At 36.3% G+C, this 25,340-nt stretch overlaps 1 protein-coding gene across 4 annotated transcripts in view; it reads left to right on the top strand.

Moving 5' to 3' along the window:
- Gria4 (glutamate ionotropic receptor AMPA type subunit 4) overlaps positions 1-22,653 on the top strand; it is a 391,757-nt gene extending 369,104 nt beyond the window's left edge. For 2 of the 4 annotated variants that reach the window (XM_023709510.1, XM_004626135.2), the window contains exons 15-17: positions 12,105-12,219; positions 14,461-14,595; positions 20,247-22,653. In XM_023709510.1, the coding sequence (XP_023565278.1) occupies positions 12,105-12,219; positions 14,461-14,595; positions 20,247-20,411 (415 nt within the window). In that variant the 3' untranslated portion in view covers positions 20,412-22,653. Of the gene's footprint in view, positions 1-5,756; positions 5,872-12,104; positions 12,220-14,460; positions 14,596-20,246 lie in introns of those variants that run through there. The other 2 variants (XM_004626136.2, XM_023709511.1) reach the window with 2 other exon arrangements.
- The last annotated feature ends 2,687 nt before the right edge of the window (positions 22,654-25,340 follow it).

Genomic DNA, 25,340 nt, shown 5'->3' with positions numbered 1-25,340 from the left:
AAGTAAAGGGGCCGGGGAGATGGCTCAGTGGAATAAGCACTTCCCTGGCAAGTGCAAGGGCCTGAGTTCAATCCCTGGTTCCACAAAAAATAAAGAAATAAAGTAAATTTTGTAATCTAAAATGTATGTTTAATTTCAAAGAAAAAATGTAGTATGATTTTAAAAATTACATCATTTAATTCCTACAAAAAATTTTCAAAAATTTTTCTTAAGGTCTCTAGACCTTGTTTAAGCAAGAACAAAGTTGTTAGCTATGAAAATCCTTTTCTGATAAATAACAGAGCTATACGCATATTCTTTTAAAATGGTCCTCTTAGGAGGATGCAACCTTATTCACAGTTATTTAATCCAGCCTGAGGGAAAAGACTCACCTTGTCTGTGCAAATATGCATGAAACAGCCAGTCTTCTCTCTGGCCCTGAAAGCTCTATTAGCCGCCTGCAGAGCCCTTCTGGCAGGTGGGGCTGCTAGTTCCAGCATCACTCATGCCTCTCTGCCTGGCCTTTTCCCACCAGGTAAGGCAGAAACTCTGTAGAAGCAGGCACAATGCAAGTCCTTCAGGCCAAGGCACAAACTCAGGTGTATCAAAGCCAACCTGTAAATGAGAACAACAGTGTTGTTTCTGAAATTCTTACCAATAATGCTTAGCTTCTACTCCTTCAAATTTTACTTGATATAAAATAGAACCTAAATTTTGACTTGAAATTAAACAATTCAGTAAGACATTGTACAAAAAATAATTGAGAGGAATCTCTTTTTCGATTTTATTAATTACTAAAGTATCACTGCCCATTGTAGAGACTTTTGAATAATTAGAGAAGCATAAAGAATAAAAATTAATCATAATTCCACCACCCAGAGAAAATGATTTACTGAATTTCCATTGAGGATATTTTTGCTAAAATTAAATATATGCATTGATTATTGTCAGATGAAAAGTACAAAGAATATATAAATTTCTTTCTTTTTACCTTATAAGTCATAGTCATTAGCATTTTTTAATAGTTGTAAAACATTATTGTATGAATTATTGGTGTTTATCAATATTAATATCTCAGGAGCTTTGTAGAAATATAGACACATTACACCTAGTCTAGACAAACTTGATAGAGTTAGGTCTAAGCATCTGTTTGTATAGTAAGTGAGTCTAAAACCCAGCTGAAGCTTCTGCCCAATGGGAAAGACTTAGTGGATCAAAGACAATGTTTTAAAACTTGAGCTGAGCAATGGCCAATTATTCTCTAATTTTTAGTTTGATCATGAGAATGCCCAAAGTTACTAAATTCTTGCATCATCTTTATTTTTATCCTTGATAATATGAATAAGAAAATAGGAATTTGCACTGCTTTAATTCACTCATTTAGTTCCAAGTAAGGTTGAATTATCGTATGATTTGTGTTTCTTCCTGCCTGAGTGATCTATTAATATCCTTTGTTGATTTTTAAAACAGCAATTTTAATTCTTTACACAATGTCTTGTAAGTTCACACAATTTTCAATTTTTCAAAATGTGTTAGGGTTTGATGGAGACTATGAAAGAAATTTCCAGTCTCTTTCAAGTAAATACTCTAGAGATGGTGATAGCAGCTGCTTAACATTCTGGAGACTACAATTTAAAAAGAAGACTCCAGGAGGAGGGTAAGGGTTAAGACCAAGGTGATGCATTCATGTGTATCTGACTATAAGATCCTTTCTTATCCAGAAAACAAAGTAATGGAGCCATTCTACAATAGTTAAGACGCTGGCTAGGGCCGTGCCCTATTGGCGCTGTAACCAGCAATGGAATGTTTGTTCCATGAAGAAAAATAGACTTTAATTTGCTTTAGTTAAACTATATATACATTTTTTACTTTAGCATGTGCTTTCTTTTTTGTTTTATTTTTTCTTTTGTTACTACGTGATTATAGTACTGCATAGATTGCATTCATCATGGGGTGCCGGGGCATGTACGTAACCTATCTTCATTTTCTTTGCCTCTTTGCCCTCTCCTACCTCTCCCTGACCTACATATCTTGGGCCCCTTCCTTGTGCAAAACATGTATCTCTCCCTGTTTCCTAGTAGCTTTGATTTTGCTCTATAATTTATTTATATCTTGGACATTATTTACACTACAAATTGTATGTGTCCTGACTAACATGTGGGCAGATATTTACTAAATATATATTACCAGTTCTTTATAATAATATCCACAAACTAAAGAAATAAAAAAGTCACCAAACTTGTGCCTTATAAATTTCCACTTAAGTAGATGTGGTGTCATATATATGCATCCATACCTCAACAACAGGGAAGTGACAGGATCAGTTATATGACTAAAGTCAACACAATGCATGAGGCATAAAGTAATCAGAAGAATATGTTCAAATCTATAGAATTTTGTGAAAAATCACTATTGTAAGGAAGAGAGAAAGGAAACGCTCTTAACCTGGCTAAGCATGTTTCTTACAAAAAAAAAAAACCAAAAAAACAAAAAAACCTTACTTTGCACTATTTTAATTTATCCAAAATTGATAAATAAAAAAAGTTTCCATCTGTTAATTGTTACTTTAAAATGTTTCTTTTTATGTGGATATTTCTATAACACTTTAATAAAAATAGGTCCCAATTCCTAAGGCAATGAGGTAAGTGTCCATAATACCAAGTTCCTGAGGAGAAAATTTCAAAATTTAAAAACTTCTGGAAGTTTTCCAGAGGTCCTGAAATTCCACTGGGTGAACATTTTCATTCCAGTCCAGAGTAAAGTTCCCTACCGTCTTACCATTTGTAAAATAAATAATAAGGTAATTTTAAAAGCTATTTAAAGAGATTTTTCTTACCTAAACTTTCCAGAGATGTCAAAGACAAAGGCGAATATGTAAATTATCTGGGTCCTCTTCCAAGCCATAAAAGGCCAATATCTACTCACCTGAGTTCTCCAGTGGGACTCACACATCCAAAAGAACATGATCACTTCTTGGTTCTTCCTTCCTCCTACTTTTATGTGAAAACAATTCATTTCTGTGCAATTTGTCCTACAGAAGCTGCACTTGATGCAGTAAGAGGAGTAACTGATGTAAGAAATTGCCCACAGTGTTTTTCTTTTCTCCTTTCCCTGTTTGGTAGATGACTGTCACAACTGCCTTGGCTCTTACTTAATTAGTGTAACAATGTTCTTTATGATCAGTCTGAGTTTCAGACATTGACTTTGATGTCAGTATCTGAAACATATAAGGCAGATTCCAAAGCAGTAACAAGGTGCACTGCAGCAAAGCTCTGTGTTCTGTGTTTGCACATATACGAATTCTTGTGAATTTCTTCGCCTTGTTGAATTTCTTTGGGATTCCTGCATAAAGAAGTACTTTTTAGCCCAGTCTAGTGAAATGAGTATAATACTTTTATACATTTTAAATCATTTGAGGATTATTATTAATAACATGCAAGAGCAATCATTCCATAAAGAAAACCAGATAGTCAGATAATCCATCTATATGTGGTTTATGCTGCAGTCTAAGGAGCAATCCCAGCAAGCCTGTAGACCTAACCCTATCACATAAGGAAACTACATCTTCCACTGAACAGTTGTAGAAAATAACTGATACTTTTAACATGCAAATATATTTTAAGCTATACAAGTCATTTCTATATCTTAACTATAAGTGCCTTTTGCTTTGTATCACCAAAGAAAACTTTGTGTATGATAGTATTAAGTGGACTTGATTGAGGGGCCACGAGTTAGCGGGTAGATTAACCCTGAGGAGGACAGTAAGTTGTCTACTGGTCAAATGCATAATATTAAACATAAAGATTCACCTATGTGGATAGCAGTGTGAAACTAAACTGTTTTTACATGGCCTATTCAATGGTATTAGAAAGACAATGTCTCAGAACAAATTTTAGGAAGCTTGATTCCGAACAATTTGCTCAACCTAAAGGGTTTATTTTTCTTATCCATTCCTTTATTTTGCTTTTTTTGGTTTTGTTTTGTTTTCCGTTGTGCTGTGCAACTGTCTTTGGATATGGCTAACAACCCTGTTAAATAACCCTCTCATCAAATGGCTTTTGGTTTTATCAGAGGAATGGTCTAAACCAACATATAAAGTAATTGGGAAAGCACTTCATGAAAAAACCTAATATGAATGTTCAAATTACAAAAAAGTGAATTATAATAATTCTCTAAATAGAAAATTTTAGTTGTTTAAATTCATTGAAAGACAAATCCTTTTAATTTCTTAATCACAAAATAAAACACTTCCTTTCTCCCGACAGGATTTTTGAGACAGAGATCTCTATCTTCACTGAATATTTTTTTCATTTCTACATTTTAATTTCTTCCTTTTGGCATTTAAACCAAATACCTGATATTGTTCAGTTTAGAAAATAAACATTAGTTCTCTTACACTAGCAATGTGTAGTTTTTTCCAACATCTGGGGATGCAGGAAAAACTAATCCACATTTAGTAAGCAAGATCTAATTTAGAAAAGCGAACACTCCCAAACTGACTTCCTCAGGAGAAGCATTTATTCTCCTAGTGCACCAACCCATGATAGCAGTAGGAAAGCACACCACCCAGCTGAAGTGCTCTGAACACATCTTAAGAGAACAAACACTTTAACAGCACATTTACTGGGAAAATATCCAACACATCTTATTAGTTAGCTAAATGACATTTTGCCTGCAAATCATTCTATTCATCAATCTGGTTGTTTGATTTGATTCTATTTGTAGCTTGTTTGGCATTCAGTAATCACCAGGTTCAATATTTCTCAAACATCTGAGCACAGATTGGACTGAAATTTTCCTCAATGTATAAGCCACTTCGTAGATTTAATAGAAACTTCATTAAGTACTAGAGAACCTCTTCAAAATGTTAATGGGTTATTTGAAAACTGTAATTTGAAAGCAAGAAAGAAACCAAATACATGTAAAGCAGAAGCCCAAGACTATTTTTAATCCTCTTATCAAGTAACTAGAGTATGCTGCCCTCTTTCCTTATGGAAGTCGGCATGGGGAAAATCTAATCTAGCATGTTTGTTTGTTAGGTTCATATCACATGCAGTGTGACTTCTTGAGGTTTAATTGCTCAATTTAGACAATCAAGGTGGACATGTGATCCTAACTGCCAGAAAGCAGCTAGTCATCGCAAAATTTGGATGTCAGAATGTATCCCTCATAGCTGCAATTTCTAGCCTAGCCTGTCACTTTCAGCCCAGGAAATCCAACCAACCTGTAGACTCTAGATTCTGAGACCAATAAAAACAAACAAATTCACTAAACCAACACAAATTATAAAGGGAATAGTCAAATAAACTCTACTCTTGATGTCAAGAAAACAGAACACAAAATTAATGGCTGGTTTGTTGGCCTGATAATATCATTTTGTTTTGCCTTTTGGGAATAAATTTTCATTTCAGTGTGTTTTGAGTCATTGCCATTCTCAGAGGCAAAGAAATTCAAGACATAATTCTTTCTCAATAACTAGTGAATTTAAGCTTGTTACTGTTTTGCGAAAAACAATCCATATGTAATTGGTTGATGAGATTAGTTATTTGACAATAAATGAACGTGGAAATGAACAGCACCAAATACTGCATGCTTAATACATTTGAAGTCAGTTATGATTGCCTTTGGTTTGGACTTTGGTGAAGAGGCCATGAGATGGCAAAATGAGAGGTTTATTTAGCATCTGGGAGAAACTTATAAAAGAGCTTAAGTCCTCATTCCTTCTAACATCTTAACAGCTGTTCAGTTTCTTACAAGATATGTTTTATCGTTTCAAGAAATGCTGTTAACCTCGCAGTTTTAAAACTGAATGAACAAGGCCTGTTGGACAAATTGAAAAACAAATGGTGGTACGACAAAGGAGAATGTGGCAGCGGGGGAGGTGACTCCAAGGTTAGCCTCAATGTCACCAAAAGCGGGTAAACAGTATGTAAAGTAATAGGTGCATCTGCTGGGAGACTTACCCTTCGGACCTACTAAGAGTTGAATTCCCAGTCAAGGCCCCTCACAACCTTAAGTATGCAATTACTGTCAAAGCAAAAATATTTGCAACTGTTATCAATTCAGTGACACACTAAGGCATCCCGCAGAAATGGCCGCTGAAAAGCCCACGTTTGAAAAGGCTGTGGATCAGACATAGTTCTGGGAACCTTGGTTTTGGAAAGCAGAAGGGTTTCAAATTGATGAACATGCAATCTATGAAGAGAGAAAAGAGAACAGAGGGGGAAGTGTGTCTTATTTTCTTCATCGTTGCTTGGCCAGGTCTTCCACCAAACATTTCTAAGTAATGACAATAACCTGACTCTACCTACATGCACCTGCAGACACGGCTATCAGGTTTTCTCCATTTAGAACTCCCATTAAAACAAAAACAAAACAAAAAAAAACCCTCAAAGATAGTTATATAAATGACACAGTTTTTGCCTTCCATTACTAAATCAATGATAAAGTGATCAGGCTTCAAAAACAAGAGCAGTTCATCTTTAGCTTCATTCCATCCGTGTCACAGTCCCAGCTTTCCTTTACAAGTGACAGAGGTAGAAAAGAAAAGCAGGTCTACAGTTAGCAGGGGGTATTAACTAACATCTCAGAACACTTCTTCCTACCCATCAGTTTCAACAGATTTACAGAAAGCCATTCATAGAAGGAGAGGTTCTGTTTCCTGCCTTCATTTACTAAGGAAAAGTAATGAAAAATGTTAAGTATCCATTTGAAAGTACAGATTTTTTTTTTTAAATCTAGAAAATTGCCCAAATTTGGATTGGGTTATAAATTCTGTTATGTGACCACCCAGCATCCCATGGGGCCAGAGAGGTAAGGGGGTGGATCACGTGGCAAGAGACAAAGAAGGAGGGTGGAGAAAGGTCAAGATTGCTCTTCTACAACAACCTGCCCTTGTGAAAGCTGACACAGTCCCTGAAAATCTAATCTAGTTTAAAAAAAAAACTAACATAGTCTCTCAAAGGCAATATTACCCCAGTTTGGGGATTTAATCCAGTCCCAGAGCACTCGCCTCACACGTGGGCCTTGGGTCTGAATGCCAGCACCAAACACATAAATAAATGCAATTTAAGCATTTATTTCAATCCCACATGTTCCTAATGGTGTATTAAAGGTCTTACTACCCCTGTGCTTTGCACTGGGACAGTAAGCCCAACCCTGGATTTTGGTGGGAACAAACCACACTTAACCATCTTAAGGAATATTCATTTTCCCCTTGGGTCCTCAACTTGCCTAGAATTTCCATATAGGTTCTGTAAACATATAAATAAATATATGTATACATACACATACAATTATTTGAATTAACACTAATAATCCTATATGCTTCTGTGAAAATTAGAATTATCATAAAACCCTCTATGGTAACACTAGGAAAATAAAAACATATTCTAGATCATGAGAAAATTTTTGTTTGCAAATTTTTATTTTTACTACAGATAAGGGAATAACAATATTTTACAGATAAAATTTTCTGTAAGTAATGAAGTCATGTTAGCATGCTTTCTAGAGAAAACAAACAGGAAGGTTATGCACATATATTGAAAGAATCTATGCAAAAAAAAAAAACAATTTTAATTGATTTAAAGGAAAGGTGAGCAACTCAGCCAAGTTTTCTCAGCTTTGTATTCAGCACCCTGTTTGATATGTCTGCTTAGTAAATATTTATTGTCCAAAAGAAAAATTGTGACTCTAGCCGTGTCTTTCCAAAATCAAGCTGCTTATTCTTTCAGGTATGTAGAACATATTTTCATTTGCAGTAGAAAATCCAATCCTAAAAATGTATTTCAAGTCTTAAGAAGTAGGTTTCTAAGATGTTACAAAATAGCATAAAATATTCACCTTAAGTTAAATTACAGCGCATTCTATTTTCTCTTGGGGAATTTTGTTTTCCTACTAAAAGCAAAATTCTAGTAGATTGTCTAGGTATGTCTGGCTTATCACCAAGAGAACAGGTTGTTTCCATCTAAATCCAATAATGCTATACTCTGAATTTATAAGAAAAGGTGATATAAATGCGCTGACCCAGTTTAGTTCAAAGTTATTACCAGGAGGCAATTGTTGCTTTTTCATTTTTATTTTATACCTTCTTGAGGCATCTGATTTTCTTTTTAACCTTGCCTTTTCCTCTCATTTTTCCTGATCTTCCTCAAAATAAGTAAAATAAAAAGGAGAAAAATACCATTGAGAATTGCAGCTAGCCTGAGCCTTCGCTAGTGTAAAGCCAGGGCAGAAGAGACAAGCGCTAGCAATCCAGTATAGGAAGGAAACACACAGCGACCTCAACACAAGCCTGCCAAATCCCAGCTGATTTGATCGTAAAATACAGCATCTTGACTGTAGAACCCTGATTTTTCCAGCAGTGTTTCATGTAATGAAGAGGAAAAAATAGAAACTTGAACCACACATGGAAAGGTTGCCACAAGGAGCCAGTCGGTACACCTGCTGCGCGCAGAATTGTGACAGGATAGCTGGAGGGATGACACACACCTCCAGCCTTCCGTTCAGCAGAAATGATCAGTCTTGAGCCTTCAGAGCGAGATGTGCCACTACCTGTGGTGGAAAAGAGTCTCGCTCGCTGTCTTTTCCCTCAAGGAACTTATGGCTTAATATAAGGAACAGCTGCCCCAGTCACAGTCCTGGGACGGCTTCCCCGCCGCAGGCCGCACTCCAGGGCTGGGCGACAGTTAGCACCCCGATCTCCCCACAGCCTTCCCAGCACTCAGAAGTTCTCACCACAGCATTCCTCAGCCAGGAAAGCTTCCTGGGGGGCGTGAAGGAAAGGGACTTCCATCTTGAAAGAGAAAAAAACTAAGTGAAAAGACGCACGACAGGGAATTTTAAATTTAGTTATTTGAAAACTCACTCTTTGATGGTGTTAATAGGATTGCTGTGTAGTGGGGTTTTTTAAAGTCATGGCAAATTCATACTGACTCTTGTGAGTAAAGTAACAGAAATTTATTAATTAACAATGAGTCACCTTAAAAATATGTAATGCATGTTGAAACCATAATTTCCACTTGGCTTAATCTGAAATGGCTTAGTCTAAATATAAATAATACAAAGTATGTTATGTCACTATGTAAATACACAATTAATGAATTGACTTCTTCAAAGGAGTGTGTTATGAAAAATAATTCCTAGGGAACACTTTATTTGCTGATTATACTTACAAAATTATTTTTATAGACTGGGGATATAGCTCAGTGGCATAAGCACCTGCCTGGCAAGCAGAAGGTCCTGAGTTCGATCCCCAGTACAAAATAAATAAATAAATAAAAAGACTAGTCTAGGTAATATATTGAGATTCTACCTCAAAACAAACACACAAGACAGTCTTCCCCATAAATAAATAAATAAATAAATAAATAAATATACACACACACATAGTGAGAGAATGAAGTATGAAATATAAAGAAAAATGGACTATTTGAAACTGTATTTGTACTACAATGATTTGATGCTTATAGACCCTGACAAAATTTCCAAGTACAGTGAAGAACTCACTAGAACAAACTCACATAGAAATTAGCACAAAGGATAAGTGTAGAAAACACAGCCAGAAACAAGAAAAAACGCGATCTGAAACCACTAGGAAAGACGACCCCCCAGAGAAGGCCCTCCCAGTAATGAAGTCTTTGCTCGACAGAGTTATGGCGCTGACTATTGAGAATGGCTGGCAGTGAAGATTTTGCTTCAAAAATGCCAATTTGTAATCGTACTCTATAAAACAAAACCACTAGAGCAAAGGAGCAAAAGGGATAGAGAGGCCAGGGGTGGAGAGAGATAAGCCAGAGGCAATCTTTAGACTCATTTTGTCTTCAACTGTCCTTTTTAGAAGAAACATGAATCTCTCTGCTTTCATTTTCCTCCTCTCTGCAGCCCTGGAGCCTCCTTTCAGCCTACCTTATTCAAGAAATGCAGTATGGCCTAATAAAGTTTACCCATGTATATGTTTAAAGGCTTTGGCAAGCTCGCCTGGGGACCCAAAAGCTCATAGTCTGTTACTCAGGAGCCTGGGATCTGGGTTGCTTGAGCCCAGGAGCTACAGGCCAGCCTGGGCCACATAGAGAGCCTGGGCTCAAAAACCAGTGAAAGAACCTTCATGGTATGAATTAAAAGGAAAGGTACATTCTAAACAAAGTACGGTAATTTAAACTTGACCACGTTACAGATCATTCATCTGGGTCTGATCCTGATGAATACTGTTTTACAAAGATGAGCTATAGCTGTTGCTCCTAAGATGTTCACAGGGAAGCACACAGCCCACAGGAGTGATGCTGTAGCAATTATTTCCTAAGTGGAGGGGATGTTGCATGCGGAATAGGAGAAAAACAGACGGTAAAACCTGAAGTGACTTGGTTCATCTTAACATCCCCGTTAACCACTGATATTCAAAAAGAGCTTTGAGTAGTGTTACGTAGGCTTAGCGCAGATTTTTAAACAAAAACCAGTTTAGTATTCTGGGAATGTGGCACACACCTACTACTGTTTAAATGGAATCATGAGCCTTGGCCATACTAAGGTGTCCTAACATTGACACAACATTCAAACTGTATTCAGAAACTGTAGAAACAAAATGAAAAACTTACTCTTACACTAGAAATATTTTTATTCAAAAGCAACATGAAAAAGTGATTTTTTTAGTTTCCTTTTAATCAGGAAACTCAATCAGAAACTCCATTGCCCAAGTGTGAGGACGCATTTTCAATTGTACGCGCTATGAACTCACACAAAGCCTGATTGAGCTCTTGCTTCACTAGCTGTGGAACTAAGTTTAGCGTGCTGTGGTTTCCTCATTTATAAAATCTGAGTGATAGTTGTAAAGATGTACAGTGTTTTAACAGTGCCTGTAACACACACGTGTCAAGTAAATGTTAGTTATCAGCATCGCCATCCTTATTAATGCATTACCTACTTGTGTAGAAGGATTGGTGGAACGAATATCCTAGTCATCAAATAAATGCCTGCTTTGTTTCACCAAACACATTCCGTGTTTCCTAAGAATGAGCCACTAGATGATAGAGCCAGGCAAAATGGCCAGCAGCCTTGAAAACATCCGGAGGCATCATTCTATCTCCAACAAAATGAAACAGAAGCCAGCCAACCAAAATGACAGCCACAACAAAAGATCTAGGACTTACTGTTTCCTGTCTATCTTCTTAGCTTTCATATTATTATCTAGGAGTGGAAACGGGAAGAATTTTTACGTTACTCAAAATACTGATGTTAGTTGATAGCTGACATTCTTTGAGACTCCTTGCACAATATTGAATACTGAGGAATGGAAGATGAGAAAGAAAAGGACTTTATATGCAGGCAGGCTCTTCTGTCCAGAGAAGTTTTAGTTATCTCTAATCTATCATTTGTTTTTTGGTAATAATTTATAGAGTAATTATGATGACTTCATCTTATACTTTGAGTACATGAATAGGAGATTTTAGATGGACATTGCTCCTAGTAGTAGTATTTAGGTTAAAAACTTCAACTCAGAAAGAAAATATCAGCCTGGGCCTATACTGTACTTTAAATCAATAATTTATGCATTTGCCTTATGAAGACATTTCTCTGTATGAGGTGACCTTGCTCCGTGACACTGGAATCACTCTCCACTCTCAATTATGTCCTGAATTAGAGTAGTTTCAGAGTCAATATATTGACGGACACTTTGCACACAATATAAGAACATAAAGCAAAATCCCATGAGCTGAGTTATAATGCATACAAGAAGAGAGACCAGTCCTATTTAGCATTCAAGAAGTCTCTATCGACCTGCAGCCACTGGTGTTTATTTTGAAAGACAAAAGAAAGCAATTTCTAGAACTACTGCATTTGCATGGGGAATATTATAAATGTTCAAGCAACCCAACCAGGCCAATAGTTTTGGATTCACAGTAATTGCATACATTTTATTTAAAATCCTCCCTAGCAGTATGTGCCTGTTACCTAAAGCGATGGAGCAGGTCCCAGTTTTATGTCTGATTCTAAGCCTGGGCCTATGGTACAAGACATAGCACCTACTGTGGCCTCTGCTCTGTCACTTTGCCATGCGATTCTAATGTGGTTTTACTTGAATAACATAAAATAACATATATAATGTTATTTATGTTATTTTCCACGTGAAGAACTCCTGTAAACCTTGCCGTTTTGAAACTCAGTGAGGCAGGCGTCTTAGACAAGCTGAAAAACAAATGGTGGTACGATAAAGGTGAATGTGGACCCAAGGACTCGGGAAGCAAGGTCAGTCGCTGCAGTTCGGGGCCTCTTCTTGTGTTCTCAAAATAGTACATGGGAGCAAATGTCAAATATGGAAACCTTAAAACTGAACACCTTTTGTACACCCAGCCACTGTCTAAATCAGAAGCTAATGCCAAACATTGCAACCACAGGGACCATATTTTCAGGAAATGACTATACTACCTGCTCCCTGAAATTAAGCCTTTTAAATAAACTTAAATTAACAGCAAAAATATATAAAATAACAAAATTCTATATATTATTCTCAAACTCACGTACCACTAATAAATGTTTTTGTTTGTTTGGGAGATAAAGACCATGAAATTTATTACTTCAAGAACTAATATATCCTCAAATCAGGAAACGAGAAATTAGCTAGGAATCATCCAGAAAATAAAAGACGCTAAATATTAAATAAACGTTTATTCAGAAGTTCAGTCTTTTGTCGCCAGATTGCCAAGCATTCCACTTTAGTTTGAAGAGGCTCTGCTCTATTCCTGTGCCGAGAGATAAACAGAACAAACTTTCCAACTGAATTCCCCTAGTCAACATGATTTTAGTGAGCCAATGCTTACAACAATGTCCGCAAGTTCTAGGATATTCTATTAAGAAATTCATTTTAGAACAATGCAGAAACCTATAGATCCAATTTGGCTGAACACATTTATATCTTGTTCTAAAGGAAAAACTGTAACAAGTTTGTCATTGGCTCAAAATATCTACGCATATTAATATTAACCATGGAGGAAAGCCATAGTTGATTCTCGGAAAACACTCATTTGGAAAACACTTTCTTCCAGAAAGAAGACAACCTACTTTTTTAATGTAGGTTATCCTTACATTATTGGTTGTCCTAAGACATTAAGTAAGTGGCTTCAATAAAAGACCCTCAATAAATTGGAGGAGACAATGCCTAGGTAATTAATCCATTCTCAAGATTGTCTTTTAATCCTTTGATTTTAATCACTTCTGACTGCCTTTGAACCAGAGTGGAATGAAATGATCTTGGCCAGATTATGAAACAATTATCTTAAAACCTGATGGAAACAAAAACACAAGTATTTAATGAGTAATTATTTTAAGAATTAAGTTACTGTAAAATTTTTGGCCCACTCAGTTGATATGACTAAGTAGACACTATATATGTCATCTGTTGAATTAGCCCCTCTCCTAATCAAAGTACTTAAACTTCTGAATCATATTTTGTACAAAATTGTTGAGAAAATGACAGCTATGAAGTATCCTCCACCAAAATACATGTTGGAATAATACTATGTCATAAACATATTTATAATTTGTGAAAACATTCCTAACTTTTATTATAATTTTAATATCTTCTTAGCATATGCTTGACTACCTCTAGATTTATTGTATGTGTAGTAAACTCAAAGAGTATGTCTAAAATATCAATTGATGAAGCATTCTAAAATATCAATTGATGAAGCATTTTTAAGTGTGAATGGAGCTGTATTTTTACATTAGCTAAGTTATAAATTTGTCCATGTATAAATAACTTATTTCTCAATTGACCATGGTAATTTGCATATTTTTAAAAGTTACCTTTAAAAATTTACCTAGGTTTTATGCATATATTATCATTTCTAAGTAGTTATAATAACAGTATGCAAAATAATAATATGCAAAATGAGATTTTTCATGAGATTCCCCATAATGATATAACTGAAAGAACCTAAGGCATGCACCATAGTACTTCTTTGTATACACATGGTAAAGTAATTATGAACAATATGTGGAACTACTGGCTGAAAAACCCCTAGCTCCTTAAGTACAAAATGTGTACATAAATTTATTCAAGAGATATCTTGTACATTAACATTATGTTTCAAAGGAAACAATGCCAAAAGAGGTCCCCTTTTCCATGTAATTAGATTTTAAACAGGTTATTTTCAAACTCTCTAATAACCCTCTTCTGGCACCCCATATACATATACAAATCCTACTTTATGACTAAGTGGAGTGGTTTTCATGACATATTTAATGATAAGATGCTACTGACTTTATTGAATGTAATTGCGTAAATTTATTGGTAATCATAATTTCACTTCTCCTGAGAGCTATAAGCTTTAACCTTAAACCCATAAGCCTACATCAGTGACTTACACTTGTAAACAATTTCTGGTTAAACTAAGCATTGCTTTTACTGACTACTTGAAGTTCATGTGTTCTTTTACATTTTGGATGTGACATTTCCACAGTTAACTGAAGTGTCTTTATCCCTCCTAGGACAAGACGAGTGCCTTGAGCCTGAGCAACGTAGCTGGCGTCTTCTACATTCTAGTTGGCGGCTTGGGCTTGGCAATGCTGGTGGCTTTGATAGAGTTCTGTTACAAGTCCAGGGCAGAAGCGAAGAGAATGAAGGTGGCAAAGAGTGCACAGACTTTTAACCCAACTTCCTCGCAGAATACCCAGAATTTAGCAACCTATAGAGAAGGTTACAACGTATATGGAACCGAAAGTATTAAGATTTAGGGGTAGGATTTAGGGCCTGCTACAGTGAGTGGGGCTGCATCTTGTGAACGCAGTGTCGTGACCTGTCTGTCCAGTGGTGGTATTGCTTGCTTCTAATTAGAGCTTTCTATTTTTCAAAACTTCAATGCAAAGTGATTCAGTTTTCTTTGGCTGCAGATGTACCGTTTGAAATTTTATGTTGCCAATAGACATCTGCATTGCACGGGTCAGAAAGACAGAGCCGCACCAGGATTGCTCCGCAACATGATTTAAACAGTATGATTTCCCTGAAATCGGGAAAATTGGAAATTAGATCTGGGCTTCTTCACACGCAGACCAGGCAAATCTTTTCTTTAACCACCTGTATTTAGGACCAGTGCTAACGAAATATTGACAAAATTGGTTTTGAATGATGAAAACCTACAGATTTGCCTATAAGGTCATACTGTTTCCTGAGAGACAATCCAGGTGAAAGCACTAAGGCACATAGTAGCGTGTATTCACTGAATTCCCTAGCTCCAATTCTAATCAGCTTTACACTAGCTATTTTTATTTTCAAAGCACGAATCCCACCATTTGTTCGTGACATTAGTCCTTCAACCAGCCCTTCAGCGGAGCGTGATTGTCAGAATCTTCACGATAATATACAGTTATGTTCCCAGTATCACTTAGGTGAACACGTATTTCAGATAATTCAATAATTTCTCCATCAAAAACGTCAGAAATGAATGTGCTGCACAGCAGGGATGGTGATAAAAGTCATGCTGCGTTAGTATGCATTTTTTTTGCATTTCAGTTTCTTTAAAACGAGCCAGAAAAAAAAAATTTAAAAAATAAAGCCAGATCAGACCTGCTTGCCTTCTCCCAATATGTCACAATAAGGAATCGCATGCCATCGATGAAGCAAAGGAGATAGAGATCATTTTTTTAAGAAACTAAATGTTCATTTCTTTACTGTAATGATTGAAAGTAATTTCAAAATAAGACCTGGAGGAGTACGTTATTGCTTTTCCTAAACTCAAAGCTCCAAAACCCATTTTCTAAAATTATACATAACAGCCAAGTGAAAAGGTTGCCCAGTGTGATTACAGGATAAATGAGTCTTTGAAGCTTCAAAATATGTTCAGTGTTTGATGTTCTTTAAAGCGAAATATCAAATATAATTTTAATAAGGTGTTGATCTGAGGTCATACTAGAAAAATGTGCTTGATTTTGATCATATGCTTATAAATTATTATTGTACTTATTAGTATCTTAAAACAAAAACGAAGTCATACTTGTTGACCAAAATTTAATTGCTCTTACCCATTACCTAGAAATCAGTGACTAAATACTGTTCAACTGCACATAGATAATCTCTAATCTCCAAGTGATTCCTTCTCAATATTATTTTGAAAACAAAATAAAGGGCCTTAAGAACTAAGCCCTCAGTTCATAGGTCAAAACATACTGAGCCCGTGAACACAATGAGACAGTGTTGGAGCATCTCGTCCTAATGAGTTAGCTTTCATTCCCCGTTCCACATCCTTCCCTGTTCTAGCGATTGAACTCAGAGGTATTCTACCACTGAGATTCTTGTTTGCTTTTGGCTGAGCTTCTGTTCATTAAAAATAAAAAACAGGATCTCAATAAATTGCCTCTGCTGGTCACAGTCTCCCAAGATTGAGATCTTTTGGCTTCAGCCTTCAGAGTAACTGGATTGCAGACATGTCAAGTGAAGAATGTTTTCCTTGTAGTGTTCACAGAGTTGAGCAGAGATTTTACCTAAACTGAGAAAAACAGTACTTAACTAGTTTTCAAAGCCAGTTACTTGGGCTGAATTCTGAGAAGAATTTATTAGATGGAAAAGAAATTGTTGTTGCTAAGTTTTCTTTGCCAAGTCAAACTTTAGCAAGATCCAAGAATGGAGAAACAAACAGAGGAAGGAAAGTATTTAATGAGTTGGAGAAAAAAAAAATGTTCAAGAATGTCAATTTATTACAAAGATCTGGAAAATTCTTAAAAAGAGTTCATTTAACCTACAAATAATATGTTTTGGAGTCAGAATGTGGCATTGAAGTTCATCATGTTCCCCTTTTAAACTAAATTTGAACTTTCGAGTATATATGTTTAAAGAGGAAGCATCCATTTTTAAAAGACATTGGCATTCAGAGCAAATGGTCTGATCTGCTCCATGCAGAAGACCTGAAAGTACCCAGTTTTTACCTTACTATCAAATGAAGCGGGTATTTCCTGTCAAAAACTGCACTGACCAATTTTTTTAAATTTCATTATTTATTAGCGAACGATTCCATTACATAACTATCACATTCCCCATGGGGAAGTGATCCTGGTACACAACTCTACTTTTTCATCCCCATTCTCATTCTCCCCACCACCACCCCTGTTTCTTACTCTCCTTCCTGTTTGCAAAAGAACTATCTCTCTGTTTCCCATGTCTTTTATTTTGTTCCTTACTTACAGTTTGTGTTTCTCCTACAAGAGAAACCATGTGACATTCAAACTTGTGTGTCTGGCTTACTCCCCTTAACACTCTGAGCTCAAGGTCCCTCCGTTTCTGTACAGATCATTCATGTTTACCCCTCTTTTTCAGCAGTGTAGTAGTCATTGTGAAATATCACATTTTTTTTGTCCACTCATATTAACATACTTCAGCAAACAGAATCTCAAAAAGAAAAAAAAAAAAAAAACACCCAAAAACTTCAAGACATAGTAGATCTATTTAAAAGGAATCATCCTTGTCACTAGCCACAAGGGTCAAACCAAACCAGGCCATGTATAAACTTACAAAAATGTTTTCAACTTGAAGAGCTTCAAAAAGGGTCACATTAAGAAAAATTGGAAGAAGAAACAAAGATGAAGTGAAATGGCATTTTATGGAAGAAGCAGGTGATATAAGAAATAAAAAGTTGTTGAACAGATTTTAAAAGAAAATAGAAACTGACCAAAGATTTATTGACTAATACATTCAGTTGCATTAATATATGAAAGAGGAGAGGTTGTTTGGGACCACATAGAATTTTTAAAGTTTTGGAAGTTTTTTTTCCTCACAAATACGATTAAGGAAAAAAGGAAACAAAATTAAAACTACATTTTTTGGCAAAATCTTTCTAAAAATCCTGTATTTAAAATAATCATAATGCTCACAATTCTAGCACGTCTTCTTCAAAAGATATTAAAGCAAAGTTAAATTAGTCAATTTTTAAAAATAAGTTATCTATTTTACTAAGATTAAATGTTGACTGTGAATCTGAAAAAAAAAAACCATATTCAGACCTTGGTTTTGATTTTGCTGAAATGTAGAGATAGCAGATAGCTATGAGTTCTCTGGACCCAGTTCCCTTGTTAAACAAGGTTGTGTAGTCTTAAGACTTGGGTCTTCCTCAGTGATAAGATAAGATCACACGGTGGCTTAGTTTGGCCTCATGGATATTAGTTTATTTTGTTTTCCTCAGCATGTGATTTAATTTAATCTAAACTTCCCCAAGCTGTCCCAAAATTATTTTCCCTAGAAGCTCACAGAAAATTCCAGGGGTGGAACTGGAATATTGCAAACATCTAAGTTGTGACTCAAAATCATCCACCTCAAAACCACCCAGTCTTATAAAACATATAACATTTAAAAACAGGATTGCAGGAGAAAACTATTTAGCAACTCTGAAGTAAACTCCTGTACTACATTTCTTAAATATAACATTTTATGTTATATTTTCTTGTTATAAGGAGTACTGTTTAGGGGATGCCTTTCTTCATAGGAATTTCCAAAAGCATACTCACTCTAATATTTCATAGAAAATATACATCTCTTATGAATTAACCTCCCAAGAGCCTCATTTCAAAGAGCAAGGTTACGATCACCACTTCCATTCTCAGTCCCTTCAGGTTCTGTGTTATATATAAGACCCATGACCAAGGGACCCTTTCAGATGTATATATTGAATTGTTTTATTTCTAATTCTCATTGATAAACTTGTCTCTGTTCAACTTAAACCCTCTATAACGTATTCATTTAGAAGGATTTTCCAGTTATTATTTAAAACAGTAAAACTGACCTTTTTAGTATGTTTTAGAAGCTTTTTTTTTAAAACTTGCATATTGTATATGCAAGTATGTAGTTTTACAAATTTATTTGGAATTTCGTCTGTGTCATTTAAAAGAAAAAAATAGCATCTTCTCACATACGGACATCCATCCATTCAACAGAGACTTATGGGTGATTAATGCACACCACACAAAAGTCACAAACACTTTAATTTCAAGAGAATAATTGAAAATCACTTTTTCCCTTACAGTTTTCATTATATTTCTATGATATTGCTACATAAAAACTATTAGAATTTCTGTAAAGGATATACTATGAATCCTGATTCTGAAAATAGGCATTGTCAAGGCTATTCACCATGAAAAGAACTTGACATTCGCGTTGGCTTTTTATTAGAGCTAAATCACTATCAGCAATTGGACTTCAGTTTTTAAAAGTTATTACAGTAAATGATTTCTGAACATTTTTACTCTAATAGCTCTTATATTAATTAATTTCATTGTTTGAATTTATATTCTTAATATTTAAGTACCAGGTCAAAATAAGTAAATGTAGGGATAAAATTTCCTACAGAATTGGATAAACTTGAATACACTATGGATCATGACATGCACCCTGAGTTGTGAGACAAACGCTCCTTTGCCTTATTTTTCCATTAACTTTAGAATTCAGCTACTTGCAAGAATTTAAAGACAATGAATGAACAGTAGATAAATTTAAATAATAGCAGTGCCTACTTTTCTTTTATGCAATATTGTCTGCTATCTTTCAAGTCAGGGAATAGGAATTTAATGGAGAGTTCAGAGATTTTAACTCAAGAGCCTCTGTTGGGAAGTTTCCCATTAATAAGCGCTCAGTAGGTTTCGAAGCAGATCCCCTTTCCATGTGCCTCCTTCCGTGTACCGTGTTCAAGCACAATTCTTAAAACATGCTCAGCACCTCCAGAAGAGGCGCAGGATGAACTGCCGGTCGCTGGCTGGACTGTTATGGGTCCTGTCTATGCCCCGTGCGGATGACTGGAAGTGCCTGCCTTGCACAGCTCTGTGTGTGAAAGCCTTCAGGGTTCATACATGCAGTTTGTGTAGGCCGCTTCTCAATTCTAGGGGTGTCATCCTGGCACTACAAAGTATATATTATCTATCAAGAAAAATATAAGTCAAAGAACGGTCTCAAACATTAAGAAGCTCCTCAGTGACACTAGAAATCCTAGTGCACCAAGCAGCAAGTGAAGAGATGTTTCCTGCCCAGATTGAGTAAACAAATCCTGCTCTTACAATTGGGAAAATAACTTTAAAATAGGTGGGAGCATAAACTCTAGGCTGATTAATTCTTCAGCGTAGTGAGCTTTTCACTCCTTCATAAGCAGCTTGCCTCTGACCAAAAGAATACGAAAAAAAAAAAAAAAAAATGCAGATGTCTACTTATTGATATTTCTGTGTTTGCTGTGTCCCATGCTGGGGGACAAACAGAAATGCTCTAACGCCCCGCGCTCTCTCTGCTTTCTTTCCATGCAACCCAGCTGACCTTTTCTGAAGCCATAAGAAACAAAGCCAGACTGTCCATCACGGGGAGCGTGGGGGAAAACGGCCGCGTGCTGACGCCCGACTGCCCCAAGGCCGTGCACGCTGGAACTGCGATCAGACAAAGTTCAGGATTGGCTGTCATTGCGTCGGACCTACCATAAAAACCAAAAAAATAATCGAGTGCCTTAATTAAACTGTGTTGGTGACGGAGGGACGCGCAGCCCCCGGGCCTCGCCCAGCGCCAGCCCCGGCCCCCGAGCGGGCAGCGCGTCCTGGAGCGGGGCCGCCGGCCGCAGAACGAGTGCATGAGCTCAGCTCGGAAACCCAAGCTCAGATTTTATATCAGGAAAACTCACAATTTCAGTTTTTGGGGGAGAGGGTGGGGCAGCTGGGATGGGTGTATTAACAGCAACAAATCTCACTCGAGTGGACTTAAAAACTAATCCGACTTGCCAGTTAGCGCATTAAGCGGTGACGTTCTCCCTCAGAAAGGCCTTTGCCTTCACCAAAAGGATAAGATAGTTCTAGAAGTGAAGGGACGCGCTAACCTGTGTCTCCAGAACACCCAGATAGCCAGTGGAAGAATATCCAGCTGAGAAAACAAATCACTAAACTGTGATGAGAAAATAATAAATAAACATGTAAATCCTGTGAAGAAAAAAAAAAAAAAAAAAACTTAAAGGAAGTATTTACACTTACTTTGGAGAAACAAATACCGAAACATGCTTGCTTTTTAACTGATGTAAATTCAGTAGAGGACAACACAATTCTTTTTTCTAACCATCTTAGGGAACACTACATTGCAATAATTGATATAAACACCACCACTGTAATAAACTTTAGAGACTTTTTTCTATAAAAGTTGTTGGTCGTCTCCTCGTTTGCTGTAACCTTCACTCTGTCACATGAGCTGGTTCACAGATTGCATTTGTCTCACTACCAGAAACAAAAACAAAACGAAGAAAGTGTTGACGTTAAATAATCAGTCTGCAATGTGGAATCAAGAGACTACGGGTCACTCATATGATCAATATTATTTATAATCTTGTGCTGTGTACAAAATTGTGGTTTTTGTACCCACCAAAAAGAATAAAACATCAGATGTTCTTACAACGTCTACAGAGCTTAAAAGGGTTTTTGTTTTTTTCGTACAATTAAAGTTATTTGAGAAATTGTAAGAGTATACAAGAGATTATAGAAGTGACGTGGTGGACCTTATGGGGAAAATGTTGCTAATCCTTATTATTTTTGCATACTAAGCTACCCCTATTTTATAGATCTTTCACTTGTGAGAAGGTTAAATTGTCGAAGATGGATGTTTGAGTCCTGGAATGAATTGCTGTCTGAGCAGTAACGTGCCCTGTCACTGTGTGTGGAAATTTCACTTCACTGTATTTCCCTGCATAGAATCATGTGTGAGGTCAGCTTCTCCCCCCATTTGTACTGTCCCATTTAAATCCTCCGAGGCCCTGAGAGTAGTCTGGAGTAGACCACGAATGAAGACTTAGCCCTTATATGAAGAAAATTTTATTTTACATCTTATTTATATAAAAATTTATATTGTTGTGTTGGAGTAAATGAACATGGTTCCAAAGAAGGCTTAGTTCATTAGAAATAAGTAAGTACTCTACTATGAATATAAATCACATACTTAGGGATCTTGGCAGAAAGCACAAGTTAAGATGATTCCAGAAGTCTGACCATGAGGGATGAGTTGAGTTTTCCTAGGACGAGGGGTAAGAGGCCAACAGCTGAGCAATGAATGCTTAGCGTGCTGGGTGCTCATGGCTTGCAAAAGAAGGTACAGTTAGCTTGGCTGATAAGAGCAAGGGGTAAGCACCAGGGAAGATAATCCGGAGACGGTCAAGGATTAATTTGCTCTCCCTGAGCCCTCATTCCATCTCTGTGCTGCAGTAAGAACATTCTTAAACATTTATCAGATGATGTACACACCCTCACCGTTCGCTCAGGACAACTTCCAGGTTCTTGAGAAGAGCAAACGATTCCCTGATTCTCTTCATGACGTTGCCCCTGTTTATCCGCTCAAGGACTTCTCTACTCCTACCCAACTTCTCCTGCCAGCAGAGAATCCCCCAAAGCAGCACATGAGACACTGCATATTACTTTTCTGCAGTCCATAACAAGTCCTTGTCTCCTCTGTATCTGACTAACTTAGACTCATCCTTCAGTACTCAAATTTTACTAGCCCTGGGAGGATTTCTGAGCATACACTACCCCTTGCCTAAGAGACTGAGTTAGGTGCCATTCTTAATGTTCTTTCCCCATCACGGCACTCACCATACTGCATTGTAATTGCCTGTGTACTTGTCTGTAAAACTACTAGACTGTACGCTCCTTGAGGGCAGGGACTGTGTCTATCTCGTTCACAGTTGTATCCCCAGCACCCAGCACAGTGCCTGGCATATTGTAGGTGCTTAATAAATATTTGTTGATGAAAAAGAAAATGAACTGAATTGAATTAATTTAATTAAGTAAAAGGAGAAAAACATCTTATTTTTTATTATTTTTAATTTTTATTATTTTTTAAGAAATACAAAATACTAAAAACAAAAAGCATCAGAAATATATAAAATTTCACTTAAAAAAATAATAGGATTTCAACAATTGTTGCTGTATCGCATGATGTTGTCTTGAAATTAGTTGTTTAGCTTACCAGCTATAAACCTGAAAACTTGGATAAAAAAAAAAAAAGACAATAAGTTGTAAGAAATTGAAAAGAAAAAAATCTAAGCATTAACTGCTCCTTCTAAAAGACTACCAGAAATCAGCAGTATAATTATCCAAATTAACCTGCATGTATGCATAATGGATCTTTTCCCCTTCTTTCTTTTGTCCTTTTCCTCATGCCACTTTTTCTTTCCCATTGAACAAATTCTTTTCCTTTCACAGCATCTATTGTACCTTTCAGATTTTATTTACTCTTTCAGGTTCTCACACTAGTGAGACAATACGATGTTTGCACATATGGGTCTGATTTATTTCATTTACCAATATAGCCTCTACCTGCATCGATTTATATACAAAAGCCTAAAATTTATCTTCTTCATAGATGAGCAATATTGCCAGTGTATAAAAATGCCACATCTTTTCCATCCGTTTCTTAGTTGATGGGCATTTGGGTTGTTTTCAAGATTTAGCTATGACAAATTGTGCTGCTATAAATATGGGTGTACAAATATCATTAGGTATGATGGTTTTAGTACTTTTGGAAAAATATCTAGGAGGGGAATAGCTGGCTTGAATGGGACCGCCAATCCTTGCTTTTTGAGGAATCTTCGTACTGATTTCCATGATTGTACCAGCCTCACTCCTACCAACAGTGAAGAAGAGTTCCTTTTTCCCCACAGCCTCTCCAGCATATGTTATTAGTTAACTTCTTGATGATATCTGTTCTTTCTGGCCTAAGATGGTATCTCAGTATTGTTTTAATTTACATGTCCTGAATGATCAATGATTTTGAACATTTTTCATATATTTATTGGAAATCTTCAAATAAGATTTGTATCTCTTCACTTGTGAAGTATATATTCATCTCAAATGCCCATTTTTTGAGTTGGATCTTTGAATTTTAGAGGCCTGATTTTTTTAAATTTTTTTTGATATCTTCTAGATAGGAGTCCTTTATCTGAGGGACAGTTGGCTATAATTTTTTCCAAATTTGTGGGTTTTCTTTTTACTCTGTTGGTAATTTCTTTTGGTGTGCAGAAACTTTTCAAAGAGATGAGATCCCTTGTGCAGGCCCCATCCCCAGGGTGCACTGAGACAGCAATTGAGACTGGGTGTGGTGGCGGCACATATCTGTAATCCCAGCTTTTGGGAGGCTGTAAACAGACACATCACTACAAGTCCGATCTAGTAGTGAGACCCTGAATACCTGGTACACCCTTCCCAAAAAAAAAAAAAAAAGAGAGAGATGAGATTCCAATTGTTGATTCTTTGAAGTATTTCCCGTGTAGTCTCATTTTTGTCCATAAACTCTCTACCTACCCCTATGTCCTTAAGATTTCTACTTACTTTCTCCTTCACAAGATTTAGTTTTTTGTTTTTTGTGTTTGGTTTGTTTTGTTGTGTTTTGCAAAGTCTCACTATGCAGCTTGGACTCATAGTGATCCTCCTGCTTTCTGCCTCCCTAGTGCTGGGATTATAGGTGTGTGCCACCACACCTGGACTCTTCAGGAGATTTAATGTTTCAGTTTTAATATTTAAATCTTTGATCCATTTTGACTGCAGTTTTGTGCATTGTGATAGGCATAGGTCTGTGTTTAACCTTCAGCATGTGGAAAGCCAGTTTTTGCAGCACCATTTGTTAAAGAAGCTATCTTCCAGTGAATATGTTTGGCCTTTTCATTAAAGATAAGGTGGCTAAGTGTGTTTGTAGTTGTGTCTGCATCTTCTAATCTGTTCTGTTGATCCTCAGGTCTGTTTTTGCCCAGGATTGCTTTTGCTGTTCTAGGTCTCTTCTGGTTCCAGACAACTTTTAGAAAAGTTAGAAAAACAACATCTTTTCCCTACATGGTGCCTTCTAAAGCATGTGCTAAGTATATAGAGAATCAAAATGAAAGCTGAAGGTTGGCTGAGTTTATAGTTTTTCTGAGTTACTGGATAAAGTGGCTAAAAGAAAAGCAGAGCAATATGATTTGATAGATTTGCCGCTCACACAAGAAAGAAGCAACTTTGTATAATTAATTTGTGCCTAGCTATAGCAGGATTTGACAATTTGTTTAACAAGAGAAATTGTTATAAAAAAGTAACCCAGAAGAAGGATTTCACTTCATTTGTAGGAATATTTCTAAATCTATCTTTCCTTTAACCCTTGGATTTGTGTCATATTTCTTACAGTAAAGAACAATCTTGCCAAAAGCAAAAGTTTTAGTTACGTATCAGTGAAAGGGGACATTTCTCTACATTCCAATCTGATGAAATGCTTTATAAAACTCAGAAATGTGATTTTCAAATGTTTAAATTAAAATCATTTAAGTTAAAACATTTGACTTGACGAAGTTGAAGAACTCAGTCACTGAGAAAGAAAGAGCCTGCACCCATGAGATAAGGCCAGTTGGATTCTAGAT

The sequence above is a fragment of the Octodon degus genome, unplaced genomic scaffold (assembly GCF_000260255.1).
Source record: "Octodon degus isolate 3935 unplaced genomic scaffold, OctDeg1.0 scaffold00012, whole genome shotgun sequence".
Lineage (NCBI taxonomy): Eukaryota > Metazoa > Chordata > Mammalia > Rodentia > Octodontidae > Octodon > Octodon degus.
Note: the sequence above shows the minus strand (reverse complement) of the source record. Positions and strands in the feature narration are given on the sequence as shown.